This window comes from Notamacropus eugenii, chromosome 6 (assembly GCF_028372415.1).
Source record: "Notamacropus eugenii isolate mMacEug1 chromosome 6, mMacEug1.pri_v2, whole genome shotgun sequence".
Lineage (NCBI taxonomy): Eukaryota > Metazoa > Chordata > Mammalia > Diprotodontia > Macropodidae > Notamacropus > Notamacropus eugenii.
The window spans coordinates 31,460,033-31,483,330 of NC_092877.1; the positions used below are offsets into that span (position 1 = coordinate 31,460,033).

General features: G+C 42.9%; 2 protein-coding genes and 1 long non-coding RNA gene across 8 annotated transcripts in view; all 3 read left to right on the forward strand.

Moving 5' to 3' along the window:
• Positions 1-1,580: 1,580 nt before the first annotated feature.
• Positions 1,581-5,936, forward strand: LOC140510633 (uncharacterized). Of its 2 annotated transcripts, XR_011969316.1 has the most exons (5): positions 1,581-1,719; positions 2,527-2,718; positions 3,006-3,229; positions 4,587-4,656; positions 5,593-5,936. It is a non-coding gene; the product is annotated as an uncharacterized lncRNA (long non-coding RNA). The 2 variants fall into 2 exon arrangements; XR_011969315.1 differs by lacking the exon at positions 4,587-4,656.
• Positions 5,937-9,297: 3,361 nt separating this feature from the next.
• Positions 9,298-16,867, forward strand: LOC140510636 (eukaryotic translation initiation factor 3 subunit F-like). Its single transcript, XM_072619372.1, has 8 exons — positions 9,298-9,648; positions 10,955-11,025; positions 11,318-11,397; positions 13,349-13,486; positions 14,269-14,360; positions 15,234-15,370; positions 15,590-15,703; positions 16,617-16,867. The coding sequence occupies exons 1-8, from the start codon at positions 9,321-9,323 to the stop codon at positions 16,692-16,694; spliced, it is 1,038 nt and encodes a 345-aa protein (XP_072475473.1). The 5' UTR covers positions 9,298-9,320; the 3' UTR covers positions 16,695-16,867.
• A 98-nt stretch (positions 16,868-16,965) lies between these two features.
• The window catches only part of LOC140510634 (solute carrier family 15 member 2-like), a 61,469-nt gene continuing 55,136 nt past the window's right edge, over positions 16,966-23,298 (forward strand). For 2 of the 5 annotated variants that reach the window (XM_072619361.1, XM_072619364.1), the window contains exon 1: positions 16,966-23,133. In XM_072619361.1, the coding sequence (XP_072475462.1) occupies positions 23,080-23,133 (54 nt within the window). In that variant the 5' untranslated portion in view covers positions 16,966-23,079. The remainder of the gene's footprint in view (positions 23,134-23,298) is intronic. The other 3 variants (XM_072619366.1, XM_072619365.1, XM_072619363.1) reach the window with 2 other exon arrangements.

Genomic DNA, 23,298 nt, shown 5'->3' on the forward strand with positions numbered 1-23,298 from the left:
TCTGATTTGCCCAGCTGTTACACCCTCTCCTAAAACAAAACAAAACAAACAAAAACCCCTTCCCTTTATAGCAACTAAGTATGACCACCACCTCTCAGATAAGAAAAGGTAGTTGGCAGCACTTCATCATCGGTCTTCTGAAATCCAGATTTGTCACTATATCAGAGTTCTGAAGTCTTTCCATATTTTCTTTTTTAATGACTATGTTCATTCTATGAATTTCTCCTGGTTTAACTCTCTTCCTTCATACAAGATTTTCCATATCAAATTTCTTATGGTGCAATAATATTCCATTACATTCAAATAAGAAAAATTAATTTGGCCATTACCAAATGGAAGGGTTAACACCCACTAAGTACTTTGCTACAACAGAAAATGCTGTTAGAAATATTTTTGCATGAAGATCCTTTCTTTCTTTCTTTGATTGTTTTGGGGCATGTGCATATATTGGTGTTGCTGGGTCCAAAAGGATATACATAAGTTCTGTGACTTCTGGAGTTTAGTTTTACATTGCTTTCCAGAATGTTGGGACCAATTCACCTTGTAATCAACATTACACGAACGTAGCTATACTTCCATATTCCCTCCTACAATTGCTATTTTCCTTTTGTTGGGGATGGGGAGGGAATCATAGTTGCCAGTGTGGTGAATGTGATGAAGAACCTCAGGGTTATTTTTATTTGGATTTCCTGTTATTGGTGATTGGTAGTATTTTTTAAAAATATGGCAATTGATAGCTAGTAATTCTTTCTTTGGTAACAGCCTATTGATGTAGCTTTTACCACTTATTTTTGGGAGAATAGTTTTTGTTCTTATGTGTTTTCATCTTGTTTGTCTTTTATTTTCTTATTTGCTACCCCTTTCCCATTGGAGTTTTATTTACCAGTTCCATTTTCTTTCCTGTTTTACCTAATTATTTAATTCTTCCCTTCTTTTTCCCCCTCTTAGTCAAGCAGATTTTTCTTTCCTCTTCTCCCCCAACTAGTCCTATTTATCCGTTTTTAAAACTTCATTTTTATACTCCTTTTCAAAAAATACTTCTCCTATTTCCAAACTTCTCCCCTGCTTTCCAGCTCCTCTTTATGTATTGCTTTCCCCCAATAGAATGTAAGCTCCTTGAGGGTAAAGACGTTCTTGCTTATATTTGTACCTTTAGCATTTAGAACTAGTCCATGGTTAATAGTGAGTGTTTAATAAATGTTTTATGTACCTGGATAGCTATCATACACAATTGTCTTTTTCTATTCTTTACTTATGGAAATGTTCATGTCTGATCATATTTATTAAGTTCATGATTTTTTTGAACAAAATAAAATTACTTCCAACTCTTTGTTTTTATGTGGGGAGCAAGGAACTACTTGGACAGGGACTGATTGGAACATTGCATGGCCAGGTAAAACTGAGGATTCTGAGCTAAGGTAAGCAAGGACTATTTCAAACCATCACCCAAAGGAGCGGAGAAGTTGTGTATTCGCTACAGAAAGAGGTTAACACCAATCTAAATCTCTTTAAAAGGGTAAATGCAATTTAACTCTTTGTTAACAAAAGTCATAAAGGAGAGGCCTTAGTGGCAATAAAGAGCTTAGTTTCTTAACTAGGTGTTAAAGCTTCTACAGCTGTAAAGATGCTGCCTAGTTCTTTAAAAGGGCCCCAGCTGGTTAGAACCCAAAGCTGAAGCTTCACCGAAAGTGAAGGAACATATGAGATCAGAAATCGCTGGTGAGAACTGGGATTGTAATATGAGTTTTATTTGGTTTTCTGCTGACCAATCAAAAGGAATTTTTAAGGCATGTACAAAAGAGAAATTAGGGCAGAATTTGGAAATGAGTATAGATAAAGGCAAGGCCATTATAAACACACATTTGGAAACTTTCATTCTGGCGTTGTTTAAAACAAACAACTTACTAATACGTAGTCACTCTGATACTGAGCCTGGATATCAATGTTCTTAGAGTGTTCTAGGCATTCATGTCTTAGATAGGTGTCAAGTTCTGGCTGTGGGTTAATTCTGAAGCATTGCTATGGTTTTAATTTGTCTGGTTTGTTTTTTTTTTTTAATTGGACCTGTGATTTCTTTGGTGCAAGGGTGCCTTCCTATACCAATGCTGATAAACACCTTCTCTGTACCCTCTAATCTTAGTTAATTTGTAATTTTTGGTTTTATTTATTCATGATTAAGAGTTGTTTAATTCATTAATTTCATCTCTATAATCTCTAGTTCTATATATTTTAGAGAATTGTGTGGGTGACACATAAATTATCAGAGGAGGGATGGAACTGAGGGTTTCTGACTCTCTAACCCAAATCTCTATCATTGGATAGAGGTACTACTACAGTACTGGCCTTAAGTGATAGCAGAACTACAGTAATGACACTAAATCTTAAAGTTTTTAAAACAAGAACTTAAAAAAAACTTCCAAATAATTAGATTTGTCTTTTCCCTCATCAAACCTTTGGATCCATTCATAGAATGTGCATTTCTAAAATACAGGGAATATCCTAGCAAGTCTCTCTTTTTCATTCCAGGTAATCCAAGCTAATGAATATAGCCTTTTTCTTCCACCCAGCAAGAAGAAAACAAAATTCAGGAAAATTTCCCTTGCTGATTGCTTATAGAAATTCGGCCTGGCAAAAAGATGATGGACATAGTGGAATATGGGAGGAATGTGGCTCAATCACCAGGGAGCACAGTGAAATACGAGTGGAACGCAAAAAAAGGTTGGGGTTTTTTCCCCTGATGTTTAAAACTTAGGTCTGTAGCAGATCTACAAATTCCAGGTTGCTAGTTTTCAAGAAGACTTATCTGGGTGGGTAAATGAGACTTAAGATTATGGTGAGGAGTTCATCAAGAGGAAGAACTAGATAACTGGCAGTTGCTAGTCATAGACTCTAAAACATGTCTCCTCTCTTAAAGTAAGATCTTTACGTATCATCACAATCTCAAACTTCACTTGAAACTCATTTGTTTTGATCTAATCAACTTACTCTCCATGGCTATTTCTCAGATCCCCCTTTCCAACCTACTACTTTGGAGAAATCGCCAAATGAGGAAGAAAAGAGAAAGCAAGACAGCATGATGGCATTTAGATATAGAACAAGAAAAAAAAGAAAAAACGAGTTCTCAGAACACCAGCTGAAAATCCTTAAAGAACATTTTCATAGAAGTCAATATATCTCCCATGAACAAATCAAGATCTTGTCTGCTGCAGTAGGCTTGACTCCAGTTCAGGTATGGCTCTCTGTATTTATTCCTATCTCTTTACTACTCAGAATTCTGGTGTGGCTGATGATGTCACTGGTTTGGGTTCAGTAGAATGGCATTAACTTCTGATGGGGACTTTAGCTTAAAGAAATGGATGCAAAGATTTAAATGTCATTTATGAGCAATGAGTTTTGAACCTGTAATGTTTAATCATTTGTTTTTGAGTCCCAAATACCTCTTTGTGACCCCATGGGGGATTTCTTGGCAAAGATAATGAAGTGATTTGCCATTTCCTTCTCCTAATCATTGAACATATGAGGAAACTGAGGCAAACAGGGTTAAGTGACTTACCCAGGGTCACAGAGCTAGTAAGTGTCTGAGGCTAGTGTAAGTAAGGAGAATTTTGTTATTCTTTCTTAGAGTTTAGTTTCCCAAGATCCATGGTCATAGCAATCTCTATTTTTGAGGCTCATGACTTATAAAATCTTCACCATGCTTGCAAAGCATTATATAATGATAAATAATATAAAACACCTGTGCTTAAAACTAAATATCCACTGTGACTATGCAGTGAGATATAATGGTGAAATAATGTAAACTCGTGAGGGTATTGTTGGCAAATTGCCTTCTTTGTCTATTGCCCTATGAAGCCAGTGGGCACTGATCAGTAAGTGGAGAATCCTTAGGAGAACATGGCAATGAAATGCTGTGTGATCCTCATCGAGCCCCTATTGAGGTTTGAGGGGATTAAGGGGAGTGCACAAGCTGGAATAGTGTGTCTCTCTCCATTGATCCCATCAAGATGTAGGAGAAGTTACACTTCACCCCCTTTCTTACTGGCCCCTGTGAGAAGGGTGATTAGAGAGGCTGTAGGAGTCAATGCTCCCATTGTCAGCAACTCCTTGGAGAAGAATAGACTACAATAAAGTAAGCTAGCTTATTAACCCCTCATTATGACTCTGTCCCTGGCTTCCTGGCTTCCTGGATCTAGAGTGAACCTGTGCTAATGCTAGAACACCTGTAAGGTAGCTCTGTTTTACCTGTGTGTTTACCTGTCCAACAACTGGCATAGTCAGTGTTACCTGTTAGAGGCTAGAGTCCCAAAACTCTCCAGTGCCTCCTGTGAAACACCCAGATTTGACCTTAGGAAGATGAGTCTTTCTGACTCCAGGCCCGGCACTCCACTGTGCTACCTAACTTCCCCAGTAGTCCCCCTCTTTTGAAGGATATGATTCCTTTACCTTCCCCATATTTTCACATTCCCCATCTGGCCAATAGGAGGCACAACTCTGAGAGAATTATCAGGCTAACTCCCTTGTATGCACAGATTAGTGGAAAAGTTGTTAAGTGATTTGTCTTTAACATTCATTTTTTGACAGATTAGGAACTGGTTTAGAAATCAAAGAGCAAAAATGAAGAAATGTAAAGAATGGCCCATAAGAACAAATGTCCAAGTAAGTAAAATTGGTCCTCAAAGCTCTGGGAATCCTTACGCTATGTTAGAGAAATACTTAAAAGCCTTGAGTGCCTCAGAGAGGTCCCAAGAAGTTGATGTGACAAAATGTCTAGGTGGAGAAGCTTACCTAATGGCTAATGCCATGCAATTTAGCAGATATTATCAAATCAGGAGATAATCAGCTTAGGAGGACACTGCCCCATAAGGCTAACACTGATTTTGAAAATGCGGATGACCTGTATTCAGTGACCGACTTTCAAGAGTCCTTCCTCATTTTTGAACAAGCCTCTACTGTTATTAATAAGAGGTGGTGGTGTGTGATGTTACAAGGCTACCGAATGAGGGAGAAAAGGAAGAAGGCTCTCTCAGTCACAGTGATGAAGGAAAAATGGAATGTTCAGATGGGATTGTGGAGTTAAGGAAATGAGGGGAGTACAGAAGTTGTATGAGCCTCATTCAGGCCAAGTGATGAGTGGATGTCACCAGGTGCTGCTAATCTGTGCTTGTCCTTTTCTTCACTGTAGAAAACATTCTAGAGAAAGAGGTGCTAAATTCCAGGAAAGAAGGAAAGGTTGGGGAAACTCAGCATTTCTGCAATTTCTATAGCCACGATTTGGAGAGTCTGTTTTGAAATGGTCCTAATTCTTTGAGGTGTATTGAGGCATCACTTTCTTTGGAATGAAGGAGGGATTCCTATTTTTTTTTCTACCTCATTTTCTCCCTCCTCCCAACACTGCTTTAACACCTTCATTTCAAAACCATAACTTTTTTTTTTTTTTTTTTTGCTTGATGGTCCTAAGCTAAGAGGTATATACACGTCAGCTCTCATATACCCTCCATTGTTGAGGGCCACAAAAATGCAGGTTACAAAAGTACATTTAAGAGTTTCATCGGTTGGGATGACCTAATAATAATTCTTTTGTCTCTTCCCTAGGCAGACTCTGTCCTAGGAAAAAACCAACTTCATTCAAGCAATTGGAGTCTCCAAGCTTGTTCTAGACCTTCATCCTTGAGTCCTTTCCAATCAAATCCAACGGAAATGAATGTTTATACTCCTCTTAACAACTTTTATCAATCTTTAAATGTCTGTTTTTATCTCCCAGTTTCTAATAATTTCAGTGTTGCTGGGCTGAATTTGAAAGCACATTCAATTCTATTGAATATGAGAGCTATGTCTTAAAGAAATGCCATTTGGTTAAATGTAACTAGAGGAAAGATATTTTACACACAGAATTTGTCAACTGCCATTGGGGGAGGGGCAATAAAAATACAAAGAAATACTTTGATGTTGGCTCATCTTGTTGGCAGGAGTAACACTTAAATGGATTTATAATTAACTTGTTGGGCCTAATGCTGAAAAGTCTTTGTTATGCCAGGCTCAAGTCTTTCCCAACGTCAGACTAAAAAGTTTATCCTTCAAATTCGAGCCCTCAGACCATCTGAGTTTCTCAATCTCCTCTTTATTAAGGGGTGAACTCAATGGAGTGAGGTTACAGGGGGAGAAAGGTATTAACCTTTATGGGGAGATGCTTCTGGTAGAACCCTAAAGGCAAAAAGTGATCAAAGCCCAGATGTTCAGAATTTCTCCATAATTCTGATCCACCTTCTACACCACCTCAGTGAAGTAGAGCTCCATGTCTGAAAATCTTCACAGGAATTTGGCCCATTTCTCAGAACGAGGGAATCATCTTTGGGTAACCTTTCTAACTAAGAGTTCAGATCTGACCAGAGCTATTTGGGAATGTGCCCCAGGTGAGATGACCCAGGGCAGGATGAGGGTGATATGAGTCTCTTCACCCTCTTTTCTGGGGTGCCTTTCCTCTCACTTCTGAGGAGAATAACCAGATTATTTGTAGTTCTCTCCTCATGGCTAGTGCCACACTCCATGGTCTATGACTATCAGATCTCTCTACCCCAGATTAGATTACCTGGATCTGAAGGGACCAGAGCCCACTGCCATTCTTGTCACTCATCCTCCTTTCTCAGGCCCTGGTCATATAGCAAGGGAGAATTTTTCCCCTCTTCCACTCCCATCATCTCTGACATTCCTTCTTCTATGCTCCTCAACCTTTTCACTGGCATAAGTAAACCATCAAGCCACAGGGATATACAGATGTTCAGGGAAGACTAGCATCTCCCATATGAGGCTTTCTGAGCCCTTTTCAGAGCTACTAATCCACCTTTGGTGTTCACCTGACACTCAATTCTCTGAAAAGGAAATAGATTGTCCTGTGACAATCATGGGGGTGTGGGGTGAAGGGCTCTCTCCCTTATTCATTGCTAGCAAGATTCTTGCCAGAATCCTCCTTAATTGAATAGGCTAATCCTTCCCCTGGAAGATGGTCATCTACTCAAGAGCCAGTGTGGCTTCAGAAATAGCTGAGAAATGGTTGATATAGTATCTGCTGCCCAACAGCTCCAGGAAAAGAAATGTCAGGAGAGAACAAAGGTCTGTGCACAACATTTGTTGATCTGACCTAGATCTTTTATACTGACAGTCATGAGGGTTTGTGGAAAACTGCGGAAAAATTTGGTTGCCAAGAGGAGTTCATCAGATTGTATGCCAGTTCCATGATGGCATGTCTGTACAGGTTCTGGATAATGTATATCTTTCATGCTCTCACAGGTCAGATCTGTATGCTGGCTCCCATACTCTTTGGTATGATGTTTTCAGTGGTGTTGTCAGACACCTTCAACAAGAATGAAAGTAGCATCAAGGTCAGTTATACACTGCCAATAAATTATTTCACTTAAAAAGGCTACAAGGCAAGTCTAACGTGGAGGAAGAATTGGTTTGTAACTTTTTGTTCACAAATGATTGTGCACTCAATGCCTCTGAGGCTGAGACTCAATAGAGGATGGAGCAATTCCCTCCTTATGCTAATTTTGATCTAATAATTAACATTAAGAAAACAGAGGTTCTCCACTAACCATCACCATGCCATTCATACATGGAACCATCAGTTACAGCAAATAGAGAAAATTTGAATACTGTGGATAAGCTCACTTACTTTAGCAGTATACCTTTTGGGGGGCAGGGGAGCAACGAAGTCTTGAAGTGGATAAAGCAGCAGGTTTGGAGTTAGGAAGATTCATCTTATGAGTTCAAAAAGTCACTTAATCCTGTTTGCCTCTGTTTCCTCATCTGTCAAGTGAAAATGGCAAATCACTCCAGTATCTTTGCCAAGAAGACCCCAAATGAGGTTATAAAGAATCAGACCCAACTGAAACATGACAGAATAACAACAACAACAAATTCCAGGAATGTGCTTATAGCTGATGAATTGAAGCATTGCCAAAGCTAGCTCAGTGTTTGGAAGTCTCCAAAGAAAAGTGTGGGAAAGAAGAGGTTGTGCTGACATCATTGTTGTACACCTGTAAAACCTGAACAGTCTACCAGTATCATTCCTGGAAACTGAATGGCTTCCACTTGAATTATCTTAGGAAGATTCAGAAGATCACCTGCAAGTTAAGGTATTGGACACTAAGGCCCCTTCTAGAGCTGAACTGGCAAGCATTTAAACTGTAATGCAGAGAGTGCAACTCGGAGGGGCTGGCCACATTGTTGCAATGCCAAACATACACTTGCCTAAAAGACTATTTTACTCACAGCTGGCAAGCACCCACATGGAGGTAAGAAGAAGCAGTACAAGGACACTCTCAAGGTCTCTCTGAAGAACTTTGGAATCCATTGTGAGACATGGGAGATCCTGGCACAGGACCATCCTTGTCGTTTCTCCAACTAGCAGGGTGACAGGTTCTGTGCCTCTTCCCCCAATATTCCCAGAACTCTTACTGACAGACTGCAGTATTTTCCCTGACTACATCTATCCTGTTTAAATTTAATCAATTGGCTTATGTACTTTTTTATATTGTCTGTATTATATTTGTATTATTTCTATTTGGGGGGACACTCATAGTTGATGCCTGAAGACATTCTTTCAAATAGATTTCCTTTAGGAACTTCACCCTAACCTTAATTTCACTCTAACCCTAGCCCTGATCCTAAACGTTACCCTAACTTTTCTTGCACAAGAGATAGGTGATATCAAGAGACGGGGGAATTTTAACAGCAGTGGTAATTCATTCTTATAGGGGTCAAGCATACCCAGCTTTTCAACCTAGCCATCTAAAAAGAAGCAAGTGGGGAGGGTAGTGTCTCCATGAAAAGCATGTGATTGTTTTGACTCCACTGTCTTCATTCTGTACTATTTCATATTAACAATGATTTGCATGCAATAGGAATGAATGGAAGCAAAAGCCTCTATGGACAAGCACGTTCCGGAGAAATACAACGTAAGAGTCAGATACCGGACTTTAACACTTGAATTGCTGAGTTTCGTTTACAAAGAAAGGGAAAAAAAAAGTTTGTCGAGTTACAATGTAGCAACTGCCAGTCCTGTGTGTCCCGGAACTCTCCTGTACGAGACACAAGTCCGGAGGGGGAGCGAATTCTCGACGGAACTGAGGCGAGAACAGGAAGTTCCTGTGCCCCACGGCCCCGAATCAAGAGAGGGCGGTCCCTTCGTTCCCCGAGACTGATCCGTAGCCAATAAGCAAGTTTCGTGCCTGAGGCTGGACCTATAGCGAGGCTCCCTTTCCTTGGACCTGCCTTCCCTCTGTACTTCCGCCTCTCCTTTCTTCCTTTCGTGCTTCGGCAACATGGCGGCTATGACGGCCGCCTCGGGTTCCTCCCCGACTTCCACCCCGGCCCCGACTCCAACCCCGGCGTCCGCCCCGGATCCCGCCCCGGCCTCCTCCCCAGCCCCCGCCCCGGCCCCACCGCAGGGCCAGGGCCAAGCTCCGGCGTCGGCGCCTCCGCCGGCCGCCCCGACCCCGGCTCCGGTGCAGGCCCCCCTCGGGCCTGGGCTCCCCGGGCCGTTCCCCGGCGGCCGCGTGGTCCGGCTGCACCCGGTCATCCTCGCTTCCATCGTGGACAGCTACGAGCGTCGCAACGAGGGCGCAGGCCGCGTCATCGGCACTCTGCTGGGTAAGCGGCGCCCCCTCCCCGGAGAGGCCGCCTCTCGGGGCCTCGGTCCCTCCGTCTGTAAAACCAGGGCGTCGGGCGGGCGGGCGTTCCAAGCGTAGAGACAGTCCCTGGTCCTGCTTGTCTTGGGGGCGGGGGCCGGGGCCGGGGCCGGGCAGCGTCCAGCCGCGTGCCGGTGCCTTTGCCGGGCCCCGAGCTTCTGGCCGAATTGACGGAGGACGGCTTAGCCGAGTGAAGCTCTCTGAGAGTCCCCGGGTCCGGACCGGTGGGGAGATGAGGGGAGGGGGCGTCACGCGGGTTCGGACCAGCGGGGACATCCCACATCACCCCACGACCGTCGCGGCCGCTGCCGGGGGGCAGGCTCGAGCCGGTGGTAGTGGAAGGGGAGGCATGGATCCCGTCCGGGCACCGCTCTCTTTCCTGTCTCGGAGATGGGCATCTCAGGGCCCTCTTCAGGCTATCCCCGTGCCCGGTTAGGTGCCAGTCTTGTCGTTTTGTTTCCGCATCTTTCCAGCCTGGCACTAGCTTTGGCAGCTTCCTGACTGGCCGTCGTGAGCCGTCCCACGGGAGGCTGCCAGGGCGAACTTACTAAAGCGTGATTCCGCCCGTGCCACGCTCCTGCCAAAGCACTCATGGCTGTGTTGTGACGTACGTGGGTATTAGCGCAGTAGTCTGTGCAAATTACGTGTAGGTAAATCCGCACACGCTGGGAAGTGCCCTCTGAAGTGTTTTACTGATAGGGATGCACAGCCAAGACTGCTGCATTAAGCGGTGGAGGCGAGATCCAAAAAGATCTGAAGGAGAACCGGAACATCACAGGCTTGCTCGCTACCCTGCACCCACCAGTAGGGCATACATGGTTCTGCAGGAATTTAAGTACCTTCATTTTGAATAACTGGCCGTTCTTTTTACACAGTGGCTGGAAGCCTGCCCCAGGTCCTTCTTTGTTGTTACTGTAGGCAGTTGATTAGCCTTTCTCAGTTTCCTCATCTATAATTTGGGGTGGTAATAGCCCCTTTTCACACAGTTATGATTATAAAGTGAGGTGGCTTAGTAAAGCACCTAACAGACCTTAAAGTGCCATGTAAACGCTAGCTGTTCTTATTCTTGGCTTTTCATATAGACCATGAGCTTCCTGGGGCCAGGATTTTGTCTTAGAATCCTTTACCCTCTTGATCCTTAGCGCAGGCCTGGCAGGCAGCAGGTGCGCCATTGATCCACAGCCCCAGGGGACATGGAGGTGCAGGTATTGGCATCATAAGTTTAGGGAACACTTGTGTTGACATTCCTCATTTTCTTTTTCTCATAGGAACAATTGACAAACACTCAGTAGAAGTCACCAACTGCTTTTCCGTGCCACATAATGAGTCTGAGGATGAGGTGAGTTTGGGCATGGACCATAATTGGGAGTTCTCCTGCTTCCCATCAGCTAGTCTGTGACCAGAGCTCCCACAGGAACCACTTTTACTTGCCCTGCAGCAGAACACAAGGTTAGAGCTTCTAAAACCAGTCAGTTGTACTGCTTTTGTATTGGGAGTCTGATATTATCACTTATAGGATAGAGACTGCTTCTTTAAGTGTCCTTTTCTTTATTCCACTGTCTCCCAAGTTTCATCACTGGGGGGATCAGTTGCTTGGTTTTTAACCATGAATTTCGTGTTCTCTTGTATAGGTTGCTGTGGACATGGAATTTGCTAAAAATATGTATGAATTGCACAAGAAAGTCTCTCCAAGTGAGCTTATCCTGGGCTGGTAAGTCAAGCTCCAAATTGGGGCAGGGCAAGGCAAGATAGAAAGTCCGTCAGTACTGGTTGGTGAAACTTTGGTAATAATAAGCATGCTGCTTTTGAGACAGCTATTTTCCTTTGACGTCCCAGGCCTGGCTCTATGGAGCAACGTTAAAATTAGGAGCAAGTTCTTTAAAAGATCAGTCTACCAACAAATATTTATTAAGCATCTGCTGTATGCTGGTCACTGTGCTATGTGTTCAGGATATAGAAAGAATGAAAAATTATTTCTCATGAAGGTTATGTTCCATCGTAGGAAGTGTACATGGAATAAATGTAAAATAAGTACCTAAGAAATGCTTCATTTACTCATTCACTGAGTTAGGTATGTCCAGTAAACAATAGTTGGTGGAAGACTGAATCTCAGGAAATTGGAGTGGTGGTGATAATTAAACTAATTTTGTGGGAGCTAATGAGGTCCTAAGAGAAAGAGTTTAGGGAGAAGAAAGCTAAAGACAGAGACCTCAGAAACTTCCACATTTAAGGACATGATATCCGTGGGATTATTCTAGTTTGCCTGTGGTTTTTTAGCCAAGATGCTGGAACACTACAAGATTTTGTGTTTGTTCCTGGGGCTGTTTAGAATGAGATCATTTCCTGGTGCATATCATCTTCCATTTTCTTCCCCTGGCCTTTCAGGATTTTTCTTTTTATTGGAGTCAGGAAAACCTGGGTTCAAGTCTTAAATTTGACACAGACTTTTTCTGTGTTTCTGTAAGTCAATTAACTTCTTAACAGCAGAGCAGTTGCTGATGTGTATTGGTGTAGGGGCTGTCTTCCTCAGGAGCTTCCTGTACAAGGAAAAGAAGGGAGTGAGCTCTTAGTTTGGGGGGTTATATCCATTGCTATTTACCATATTAGAAATATTAGAATATTTTACCATGTTAGAAATTAAAACAGATACATTTTTAGAATATTCATTTAAAAGTAAAAACCCATCAAATCTTAACATTTTTTATGAAAAGTAACTTCTCTAAAACAAAAAAATTAGAAGAGTAGCACTGTTTTACTTTTTATAAATCTTTTTAATATATACTTTTATAGAAGACAGCTTTTGCATTCAGTTTGTTATGATATATTGTTTTGGATATAAAGCAAATCCAGCCCCACAGAGGTAATGTTAGAAAAGGGAAGTGTTTTAATAGGCAAGTAATATCTTAGTAGTATCAGAAAAATACTTTTTTGACTTCTCAGACCTGAAGTTTCAAGGACCTCTCAAGGTTCTGTGAAAACACTTTTGAGAAATGCTCCCCTATACCAATGAAATTATAGGTCTGTACTGTTTTCTCCAAAAAATGACTAAGTAGGTGCTAGCTCTTGTCTAACATGGCTCTAGTGCTGGGTCTTTGTTTAAGCTGATGCTGATCATACTGTGATTAGGCTGAGAGGACCGGTGACCAGATCATGGCACCTCCATACTTGGGAATTGTGGTCTTTTATGTGTATAATTGAGAGGACATTCTGTTTGGGGCATGGGTACAGCAGGTGTTAAGCGAGGCTGTGCAAAATTGGACTGGAGAGGTGTTAAACATAAAATGAACTCCAGGATTTATCTTGGGAGTACCAACAGGTCAGGAGTCTCTCGGTGATATCCAAGGCAGGGAAAAAGGTCTTCCAATTTCATTGGGAGCATTAGCAAAAAATAGTTCACATATAAACTCAGTATCAGTTCATTGGATTTAGAGTCAAATGGATGGGGGTTTCAGTCTTAGCCCTGCTGTTTTACCACCTTGTGGCCTTAGGCAAGTTACTTGATTTCTATAGGCCCCAAGTTGCTCATCCATAGAATGAGGGGGTTGGATTAGATGACATTTGAAGTTCCTTCCAACACTTATTTTTTATTTAATTATTTTTACCCACTAGTGTCTGGCTCATCACAGGTGCCTAATGCGTGCTTGTTAAATTATATTTTCCAGGTACGCCACAGGCCATGACATCACAGAACACTCGGTGCTAATTCATGAGTACTACAGCAGGGAGGCCCATAGCCCCATTCACCTCACTGTGGACACCAGCCTCCAGAATGGACGAATGAGCATCAAAGCCTATGTCAGGTATGATGCTTGGAGGGACCAGGAGCCAGGTTGGGAAGTAGTTGTAGACATCATGATCTTTGTACATCAGTTAACTTTAAATAAACATACATCTGCTCTTAAACTAGCTGCCTAACCTACCATCTGGATCTTTGAAAACCTTTCATCTTTGCACTATATGTTTTTTTGGTCCTTTTGGCCATCAGTGTCTCTCCTGCTCCCCAACATCTACCAGATTCCATGAATGAGTGTATTAAGAAGTACTTACTTTGTGCCAAGCACTGTGCTGAGTGCTGAGGTTACAGACAGAGAAGGCCAGACAGCTTTTGATCAAGAAGCTCCCACTCTGATTGGGGTGGGTGAAAAGGACCCATGGTTGTATAGGGTTTCGGGGCAGGGAAGAAAATAAAACCTGGTGTTGATGAGTCCTAGATCCTCCAAATGGTGTGAGCAGGCATGTTCCTTTACATTTGGGCATCTTCAAGGTTAGTGGAAGCTAAAAGGGAAGGGATTGGATGAGTTCATATCAACATAGTCTTGAAGGGAAGATGCTTCCTGCAAAAACCATTATAACAGGTTTGGGTTGAAATGTATCCAAAATCTTTGAGCCTTGGCGGTGAAATCTTGGCTGCTGCTTACTTGCTTACACCCTCAGGGCATTCTTTACCCCAACTTCTCAGTTCCTGTGGTGCTGTTTGTTGTCTCCAGGGTCACAATGGGGCTGTGGGAGCCCCCTAGCCAGCATCTACTTGATTCAGCTAAATTCAGTGGATATTGCTGATATTGATACTCTCTTTTCCCAGTGCTTCCATGGGTGTTCCTGGAAAAACGATGGGAGTGATGTTCACTCCACTGACCGTGAAATATGTCTACTATGATACTGAGAGAATTGGAAGTGAGTACTTTCCCTCTACTGTCCCTGTACAGCCCTTGAGTGTGTGGACAGAGGGTTTGTAACAGACACAGAAGCAGTTCTGGCTATGCCTCACTGTAACCTACCTGCCTGTAGTACCTTGAGCTGGCCCTCTGGCAGGTAGTTGTCTGGGGTACTAAAGAGCTCATCGGCAACTTTTTCCTTGAATAAGAACCACAGTGACTCTGTTTAAGCCATTCATAAGTGGGTAGCCCACTGAGTAAGGCATCTGAGTAACAGTGATTTTATTTCATGTATTTGCTGGTGTTGCTGCTGCTGCTGCTACTTCCACTACTTCTCCATCGTGGAACTAGGCTACACTAAAGAGAAACTTTCTTTCCAACCCCAGCCTCCACCAAGAAGTTCTTGTGTTCCTGTTTCCTTCTCTTCTAATTCTCTAATTTAGACTTCCTCACTTTATTCCTTGCTTAGCCTTCCTTAACTGTGGTACCCCTTAGCTCCTGCTGTAGATCACACCAAAGGAACAAAATTACAAACCCGTCAGATGTAAGTGCTCTGAGCATTTTGGGCTTGTCTAGTCACTAGACTCTAGTGGGTGTTCTCTAGCTAGTTTGTTGTGGTTGACTCTGCAAAGGGAGGTGGAAGTTGATGAGCCCTATTCAGTCTCTTCTTCATGGGCCTTGCTGTCACCCTCTGTCCTCCTTAGCTAGTAGCAGTCTTGAGTTCTGGGATTAACTGTATGTTTTCATGGAGTCTGGAATTCTGTGCTCCTGTTTTCCTGTAGGACGTTGTGGGGGGCCTAACTGGAAGGACAATGAGACAAGGCTTTTAATAGAATTTTTAGTAGCCACAGAAGTGACTGATCCAGAACATTTCCTTCTCCCTGACCCACAGTTGACCTTATCATGAAGACATGTTTCAGCCCCAACCGGGTGATTGGCCTTTCAAGTGATCTGCAGCAAGTTGGTGGGGCATCAGCCCGGATACAGGATGCTCTAAGCACAGTGTTGCAGTATGCTGAGGATGTGCTGGTGAGGGGGAATAGGGGAAGAGGGGAGAACATTTCTGGTGAAGGTGGGAAGGTCTAGGGTGCCCTAAAGATTTGCTATTAAGAAGGACAATAGCATGGGCGGGAACGGGATGGGGGGTGCCAAGGGTGAAGGGAAGCCAGACCATTTGAGTTATCCCTGCTTTTCATAAACAAAAAATGCATCTGTCCTGTTGTAATGAAATCTCGTTTTGGTATTCAGTCTGGAAAGGTATCAGCTGACAACACCGTGGGCCGCTTCCTGATGGGCCTGGTGAACCAAGTTCCCAAGATTGCCCCTGAGGACTTCGAGACCATGCTGAACAGCAACATCAATGTGAGATCCCCAAATCTTGTGGCCACCCTGTCCTTAGTCACATTGGAGATGTTTAGAATGGGGCAGAGAGGTGGCTGCTAAAAGAAAGGCAGTGAGAGTACTTTGTGCCACCCTTGGGGGCGATACTGAAAAGCAAACTCTGTCCTGAACCAGCCCCATAAGCTAGGATAAGTTCTGGGAACAATCCAGTTCAGACCTTTAAATGCCTATGAACCACAGTATGATGTGCTGGGCACAGGGGCTAGACCCAGACAGGTTTGTTTTTGGTTCTTTGGGTTTTTTTTAAAAAAAAGGTCTTTTTCGGAGTTTATAGGCTAGTTACAGTCTAGAAGGTTCCATTGCTTTCCTACCTCATCTTGTCACTTCAAGGTCTAAGCAAGGGGTTGAGTGGAATTGAGTCCAACATCCAAGGCAAACCCTTTGGACAGATTTTCAGGCCTTTTGGCCCTTGTTAATATTGATTTACCATACAAAGCTGGTACTTGTTTGGGACACATCAAACAAGCAGTGTTTCTTCTTAAATTTAGGACTACTTCCTAAGAGCCTAAGGTTCCTTTGGGCTCCATGGTTTTAGGAATGTGACTCTGCTTAAGGCCTCCTCCCTTCCTCAGGCCATTAGTAGGACAGACAGGAGAGCAGAGCTTAAATTGTAGAGCCCAGGGAAGGCGGTCTTCACTTTGAAAACATTCCTGTTTTTAACCAGTCCTGCGAACCATCCCAGAAGCCAGATTCTTCTTCACTCAGTCCTCTTAGCTCCCTCCCCCCAAGAATGCCCTTCCTAGCCCATCTCCCCCTTGTCCATGCATCCCCCTCGGCATGCACAGTGGCTAATTCACAATGCCTCATGAAAGATATGCTTGCCCCTTGTTGGCTCTTTTTCCTGCTTTCTAATGACCTTGCCTTTCCTCACCAGGACCTGCTGATGGTGACTTACCTTGCCAATCTGACCCAGTCACAAATTGCCCTCAACGAGAAACTTGTGAGCCTGTGAGGAAACCCAGTGAGCCGCTTCAGCCAGCAGCTCCACCTGATGTGGGCCTTCCCTTGGCCTGATCCATAGGATAGAGCAGAAAAGTGGACTCTTCTTCACCCATCATCTTTCAGTCGCCTGTTTATGTAGTTGAGCTGTTTGTAACTCCAAATAAACCACAGACATTCCTTTTCCCCGGGTAAGGGATTGATTGTGACCTTTCCCTTGCGGGGGGGGGCGGGGTACTAAACTGGAGACTGTGTTGAAGTCAAGAAACGAGTACCTTTGGAGGTGTTGGGCAAGGAAGGATTTCTTGGACACTGGGAAGCTCCTCAAAATCCCAATCTCCGCCAGCTAAGGAAGTCAAGTCTCTTCCTCCCAGCCCTTCCTCCCCCCAACCCCCACTGTCCTTACTTGATGTTCAGCCAGGCGAGCTTAGTTGACATACCAGGTTAGCCACTTCTATTCCTCCTCGGCCTGTTATTATAACATTACCTCATTTATACCATAAAGAAGATATGTAACGTCAGATATGTAACTCTTTTCCACTTCTGATTCTCCTCCTGCCACTGACAGGACTCTGCCACTTTTGTGGTTTGCCCTTGCCTTATGACCATGTTCTACCCATCCTTCAGGGTGAGTGAGGAGGGTGAGACTTTGATTTGACTGAGGTACTAGGGATGTATAAGTTTGGAGGTGGAAGGTGCCTCAGAAGTCATCTATCCAGCGTTATTTTGCAGATGATAAAAATGAGGCCCAGGGAGATTGAATGAATCACCCAGGGGTTGAACAAGTAATCAGTGTTCCTTCCATTGTGCTGGCTGCTGAAGATTTGTCCCCATTTGCCCCTTGGAGATAGCCCTATAGACTCAGGCGTCTCTGCTTCAATCAGAGGCTATCTTTTTGTGTCTTAGCAACCCTTTGTAGTGGTATTTCTTATTTTATACAATAGCATTTTTCAGAGAAGGTATTTTTATAAAGCAAGTTCTTACAGCAGTCCTGTTCACCCATTACAAGTATGTATTAACTAACTTCTTTATGTGGAGTACAGTGTTGAGTGCAGTAGGTGAAACTCCATTCACTAAGCAGTAAGCTATCATTCTTTATAAAGGCGTTGTCCTGGGTGCTGGGGACACAAAACAGCCATTTTAAAACAGTAGAACTTATGCCACACCTGGGCTTGTGACCGTAGTACTTGCTGTTCTGTAACATTTCACAAGCACAGCTGTGGATTTGAGTGTTCTCAGGATCTTCTAGATTAAGCTAGCACTATACTTGTAATCCATGAGGTATCTCCTTAGGTGTAAGATTGGAGATTGCAGATGTTAAGTCCTTTTTGAAATGATGAGAGAGAAATAAAGTTAAGATGCTTGTGTATTCTCTCATATTCCATGGGCATGTATTCAATGGCCAGCTTTGTGCTGGGAGAGAAGGGGGATAATTAGGAACACTCCCTGCCTTCAGGGAGATTCTGATCTGCTGGTCAGGGCTGAACATGTGCATGAGGCAAACCCCCCCAAAAAAGGCATCCATACAGCAACTGATACAGAGAGCTGAGCCTTAAAGGATGGTAGAATTGGGCAATAATAAAGGAGTGTTAGTTGGTGGCAGGAGGGATGAGGAGAGAATTAGAATTGGAATAAAGGGATCTTAAGGTTGTCTAATTTAATCTGTCTCCTATAACAAGGAACTCAGTCCATCAAGAAGCCTATTGAATCTGACTTTTAATTGTTAACAAATACTAGCAGCATGGTCCAGTGGAAATAACATTTTATATTTATTTAATTGAAGCAATTGAATTCAAATCATAGCCCTGCCATTTGTTACATTTGTAACTTTAGGCAAGTCATCGTTCCTCTTTGGGCATCAGTTTCCTGATGTATAAAATGAGGTAGGACTAAATGAATTACCTCTAAGGGCTTTTCCAGCTCTGTATCTCTGATCCTGTAAATGCCTATTGTGTGTAAAGCACTATTCTAACCCCCAGAGAAAAATGCAAATAGGTGATTCCTGTCCCCAAGAATCTTAAAATCTGGTTGGGGAGTCTCATAGCTACAAACCAAAAAGTCCTATAAATTGAGAGGATGGAAAATTGTGATTGCTGCTCTTTGAAATGTAGGAGATAGGAGCATAGGGAAGATGTTATGGGATTGGTGGAATTGGGCAAATGTCCTGGTTTCAAAAAGGGTGAATTTGTGACATTGGTGATTTTGAGGTTCATAGTTGCTCTAGAATTTTAGAACATGGTATTCTAGGATTTAAACCTGGAAATTAATTTCTTCTAGTTTCCTTATTTTATAGATGGAGAAACAGGCCCAGAAAAAATCAGAGGGCTTCTTGAACTAGTGTTCTATAGGAACACTATGTAAGGAATGATTTGTGAGCACATGAAAGTGGAAATGTGTTCATCAAAAACAGGGCTTGTCAGATGTGATTGACAGGATATCTTAGACATAATATATCTGGGTTTCAACAAGATGTTTGACAGAAGTCTTGTGAGCAAAATTGAGTGAACTGTGGTGGTGTGATGAGCTGGTTTCAAAATTGGATGAGTAGGACCTGAGGCTTTTAGAATAATAGAAACTAGTTCTTTGTCATCCCTGCTTTTTCTCCCTGATCTTTAAGGACCCAAGCCTAATTTATTCAGAGAGGCTTGTCACCAGATTGGAAATAAGACTTGCGTGTGTCACAGGATTATCATGGAGATTAAATGGGAAATGCATTTAAAGCATATTAAATATGGAAGCTACTGTTTCCTTCCATATAGTACTTGTGCTCTTATCCTAAGCAAGTGTCTAACATGCAGAAGGAATTGGTGGCTATTTCTGAGATTTTGAAACACATTGGTAATTCTTTATAAGCTCAGGAATTTCTCAGAGTTGTTAAGTAGCTGTTGTAATGCTGGTACTCTGGTGGATCACTGGTCTCCTTGCTTCAATCCTTTTCAAAAGTGAGACAGATCGAAAGCCATCCCTGCCTGCCCATCCTGAGAGACTTGTTCCTGTCCTCTAGAGAGGATCCATCCAATATGCTGGAGGCCTTTACGTTGTGAGGATAGTAGTGAAACGCCAACTATCAATCATCCTTTGCTCCACGACCAGTCCACCTTCATTTTCTGTCATACATTTACCTGATGAAACCCTGTAGTCCTCTTTGGTTCTATGTTTAAGCCTCCTGTCATTGACCATGAATTTCTCCATTGCCCATTCATCATTTATTTTGAGTTATTTGATTACTGTTGTATTCTATGTTCTATAACTATACAATACTAGCAGTAGAATATTGTTATTTAAAAGATGGAGCTTTGTTTCTGGAAGAAGTTTGAGATCATTAAAGAAACTTTACATTTTCCTGAAGGTCATTGAACCTTTTCTCTTCCTATTTATTCCAGATGCAGGTGGACAGGCTCTCTGTGTTCTTTATACACCTGCATGTTAGGCCCAGTTGTCAAACCAGTTGTTTCTAGGCAGTAGACATTCTTCATCCACTTAGTTTTTTCCTGTGCAGATAGTCAAGGCAAACTCTTGAGTTGTGACAAATCTCTAGGAGGTTGAACACTATTTTAAGTGCTTAGACTTAGAGCATAATGTCCTACACAAACAGGAGTATCTGTAGGGATTCGCTGTACTTTGGAAATCCCTCTTGAATTTGGACTCTGTTGGGTTGTCCATTGGGGAACACCTTTGATGAGCATACATGATGCTGATAATACAATCTAGACAACCAAAAGAGGGACCCAAGAGAAAACGGGAGTGAGGGAGAAAGGAATAATCGCATTTGCATAGCACTGTTAGGTATGAAAAGTACCTTACAATTATGTAATTTAAGCCTTAGGATGACCCTGTGATGTAAATGTTATGTGCATTTTACAGATGAGATAACAGGCTCAGAAATTGTTACTTGCCCAGGATCTGAGTTAGGATTTAAATCCAGATCTTTTAACTTACCTTTTAACTTGGTCTGGTGCTTGAGCCACTAGGAAGCCATGCTGTTTTTTGGGTAGCCCTTTCACTGTTGTTTTGTAAAGCTGTCTCACCTGTCCCATGTGTAGATGGATGGAAATACAAATTTCCTTAGGTTGTCCCTCGCTCAGTTCTCCCTGAACTAATTTTCATGTAGGTGAGATGGAACATTCTTCATGTGATGCCAGTTTGTGTCCTCCTGTCCTTGTATAGCCCTCAAGGTCATCAGTGTCTTTCTTACAAAACTGGTGCTAAGTATTGCATCTACCACACTAGCATCACTTCACTTTACATTTTTGAGGTGCTTTACAGAACATCATTTCATCCCTCATTTACTCTTGAGGAAACAAACCCAAAGGAGGTAAGTGTTAAGAAGCAAGTCTCCACTCACCAGCCTGCTTTGGTTGGGGAGTAAAAGCATAGAGGATGTTGGGGAGAGCCATTATGGCAGACCAGCTTGGTGGAGTAGGCAGTCCTTTAAGGAGCCTTCATAGATTCTGGCTCAGGGAACAAAAAGCAGTGATCCTATGACTTTTCCAGCCTTACTCTCAGTTACTTCCCTGAATATCATTGAGCCAAACTGGCACACTCACAAGCACTGCTTAAATTCCCATCTCACCCACCTTCAAGGTGCACTTTTGTAGTCTTCCTTTATTGGACTTAAGTATCAGGCACATTGTGCTTCTTACCTGAATGTCATCTACCATAGGATCAGCCTCCATGTGCTCAGGGACTAGCCAGTGTCCTCTGGCAGAGGCATAAGATTGGTCAGTTTCAAGGTGAGTGAAAACTGCCAGAGACCAGATAACATTCTAAGAGCACAGATGGAAAAGGACTGAAGCTAAAGCCGGTGCCTTAGGACTTAACCCTTGAAAGGACTCCTAACCAACCAAGGTACAAGCTTGTCAGAGTGTAAGGGGGATGGGGGTAGAGAGGAGGTGGCCCAAAGAGCCTGTCCTTAGGTGGGGAGGTTATACAGAATCAATCACTTGTCAACACAAAAGCATTGGCTCCCAGACTGGGCACAACATGGCCAGAAGTAATAGTGCCAAAGGGTCACAACCACCATCAACTGCTCGCCTGAACTTCTCAAGGGAAGGGCAGTCGAGAGAACACGTAGCCACACCACATCTCAATTCAAGCTGTTTAACTATAGCTGCTATTGCAGAAGATGGTAGAAAAATTCTTATTTCATGCTACTGTAAGAGTCATCCAAAAGGGGAGTTGGCTGCCTTAGGAAGTAGTGGGCTCCCCTTCACTGGGAGTCTTCAAACAAGTGAATGGTCTCAGATGGGTTATATTAGGGATTCTTTAGTAGACAATTTGAGGGCAGAATCCTCATTTTATACATTTGCCAACCTCTTCCTGAGAGTCACGTTCGAGGGGGTAGTGGAGGGGGTAGTTTGGAAATAGAGATGGAAGGGGAGGAAATTTGAAGTCAATGCTATAAGCTCATCCTAATTAAAATTTTCCAAAAATAGGTATGGGCACAGAGTCTAGGAAAAACAGTACAAATATGGGTTGTCTCCCCCTCCCCCCCCAAAAATGAGCTACTCTGAGCAGAAAGTGACTGACATTTCTCTCCATTCTCCACATGGCCATTCTCTCATTTGCTATTAGCTGCTTAGATGTTATTTCTGCTTTTCAAAAGAACACTTTGATTATAGATTCGACTTCCTATAAGTCTCTGCACAATGCATCTGAGCGCTTTGGCACAGAGATAGAGGCCCTGCCCTCAAGCTGCTTGAAGTCTACTTTGTAAACCATTAGGGAATGGCTTACAATAGTGAGTAGTCAGTTCTGACTCCAAGGTGGCAGGTCGAGGAAGAGAGGTTGCACTGAAGTCTTTGGGAAAAGCTACACAGAAGGGTTATGAGCATTTAGCTGGCCCTCAGAGGATGGAGAGGATTTGGATATAGAAAGACTGGGAGAAGGCATTTAGTTGTAGAAAGCATAAGGAAAAGTGTGGAACTAGGTGTATGCCTGTTATTGGGAGCAACTAAAGAAACTAACCTGGGGAAAGGTTTATGTCCTGAAGCAGGGCAAGTTAGGGTGTAATAGCCAAAGTAGGTTATGCAGGGCTTTGAAGGCTGAGGGGTTTCAGCTGAAGGTGGGAGAGCGAACCATTGAAAGTTTCTGAACAGAAGAGTGATATGCCATAGGAAGATTAATCACAATAGTGTTCAGAATTGGTTGGATGGGGGAGAGACTATAGGTAGCATCGCTGGCCATGACTAGGATTGTTTCTTTGAAAGCAACACTGCTCATCGGTATTCAACTGGAGTATCTGAGAAGAGTAAAAGATTAAGGTTTCAGAACTAAAGACAAACATACTGCCTAGAGCTAACTGAAAGATGGAAGCAGTGACTCCTAGAGGGTCCCCAGGATTCCATGACCCGAGGAGACCAGAGATCCGTTGAAGGTCGTTGGGAGTTATAACTAAGATGGAAGTTTCAGAGGTTGAGAAAGAAGAAGAAGATCGGTTACTAAACATCAAGGTATGATGGACTTCCCACCTTGGAGTAAGGATCCCAATCCCTTCACCATCCCCTAACTACCCTCCCAAGTCTTTACCCCAAACCAACTTCTCATGCCATTTTCCAGCTACCCCTCAAATCTTCCCAGCTCCCCAAATCATTCTCCTGACCCATTCTCCTAAATTA

What these genes read in the sequence shown, in the direction of transcription:
- LOC140510636 (XM_072619372.1), top strand. Translation starts at nt 9,321, where the DNA reads ATGGCGGCTATGACGGCCGCCTCGGGTTCCTCCCCGACTTCCACCCCG. An exon ending in CGTCATCGGCACTCTGCTGG is followed by an intron (nt 9,649 to 10,954) that starts GTAAGCGGCGCC and finishes TTTTTCTCATAG; the next exon opens with GAACAATTGACAAACACTCA. An exon ending in AGCATCAAAGCCTATGTCAG is followed by an intron (nt 13,487 to 14,268) that starts GTATGATGCTTG and finishes CTCTTTTCCCAG; the next exon opens with TGCTTCCATGGGTGTTCCTG.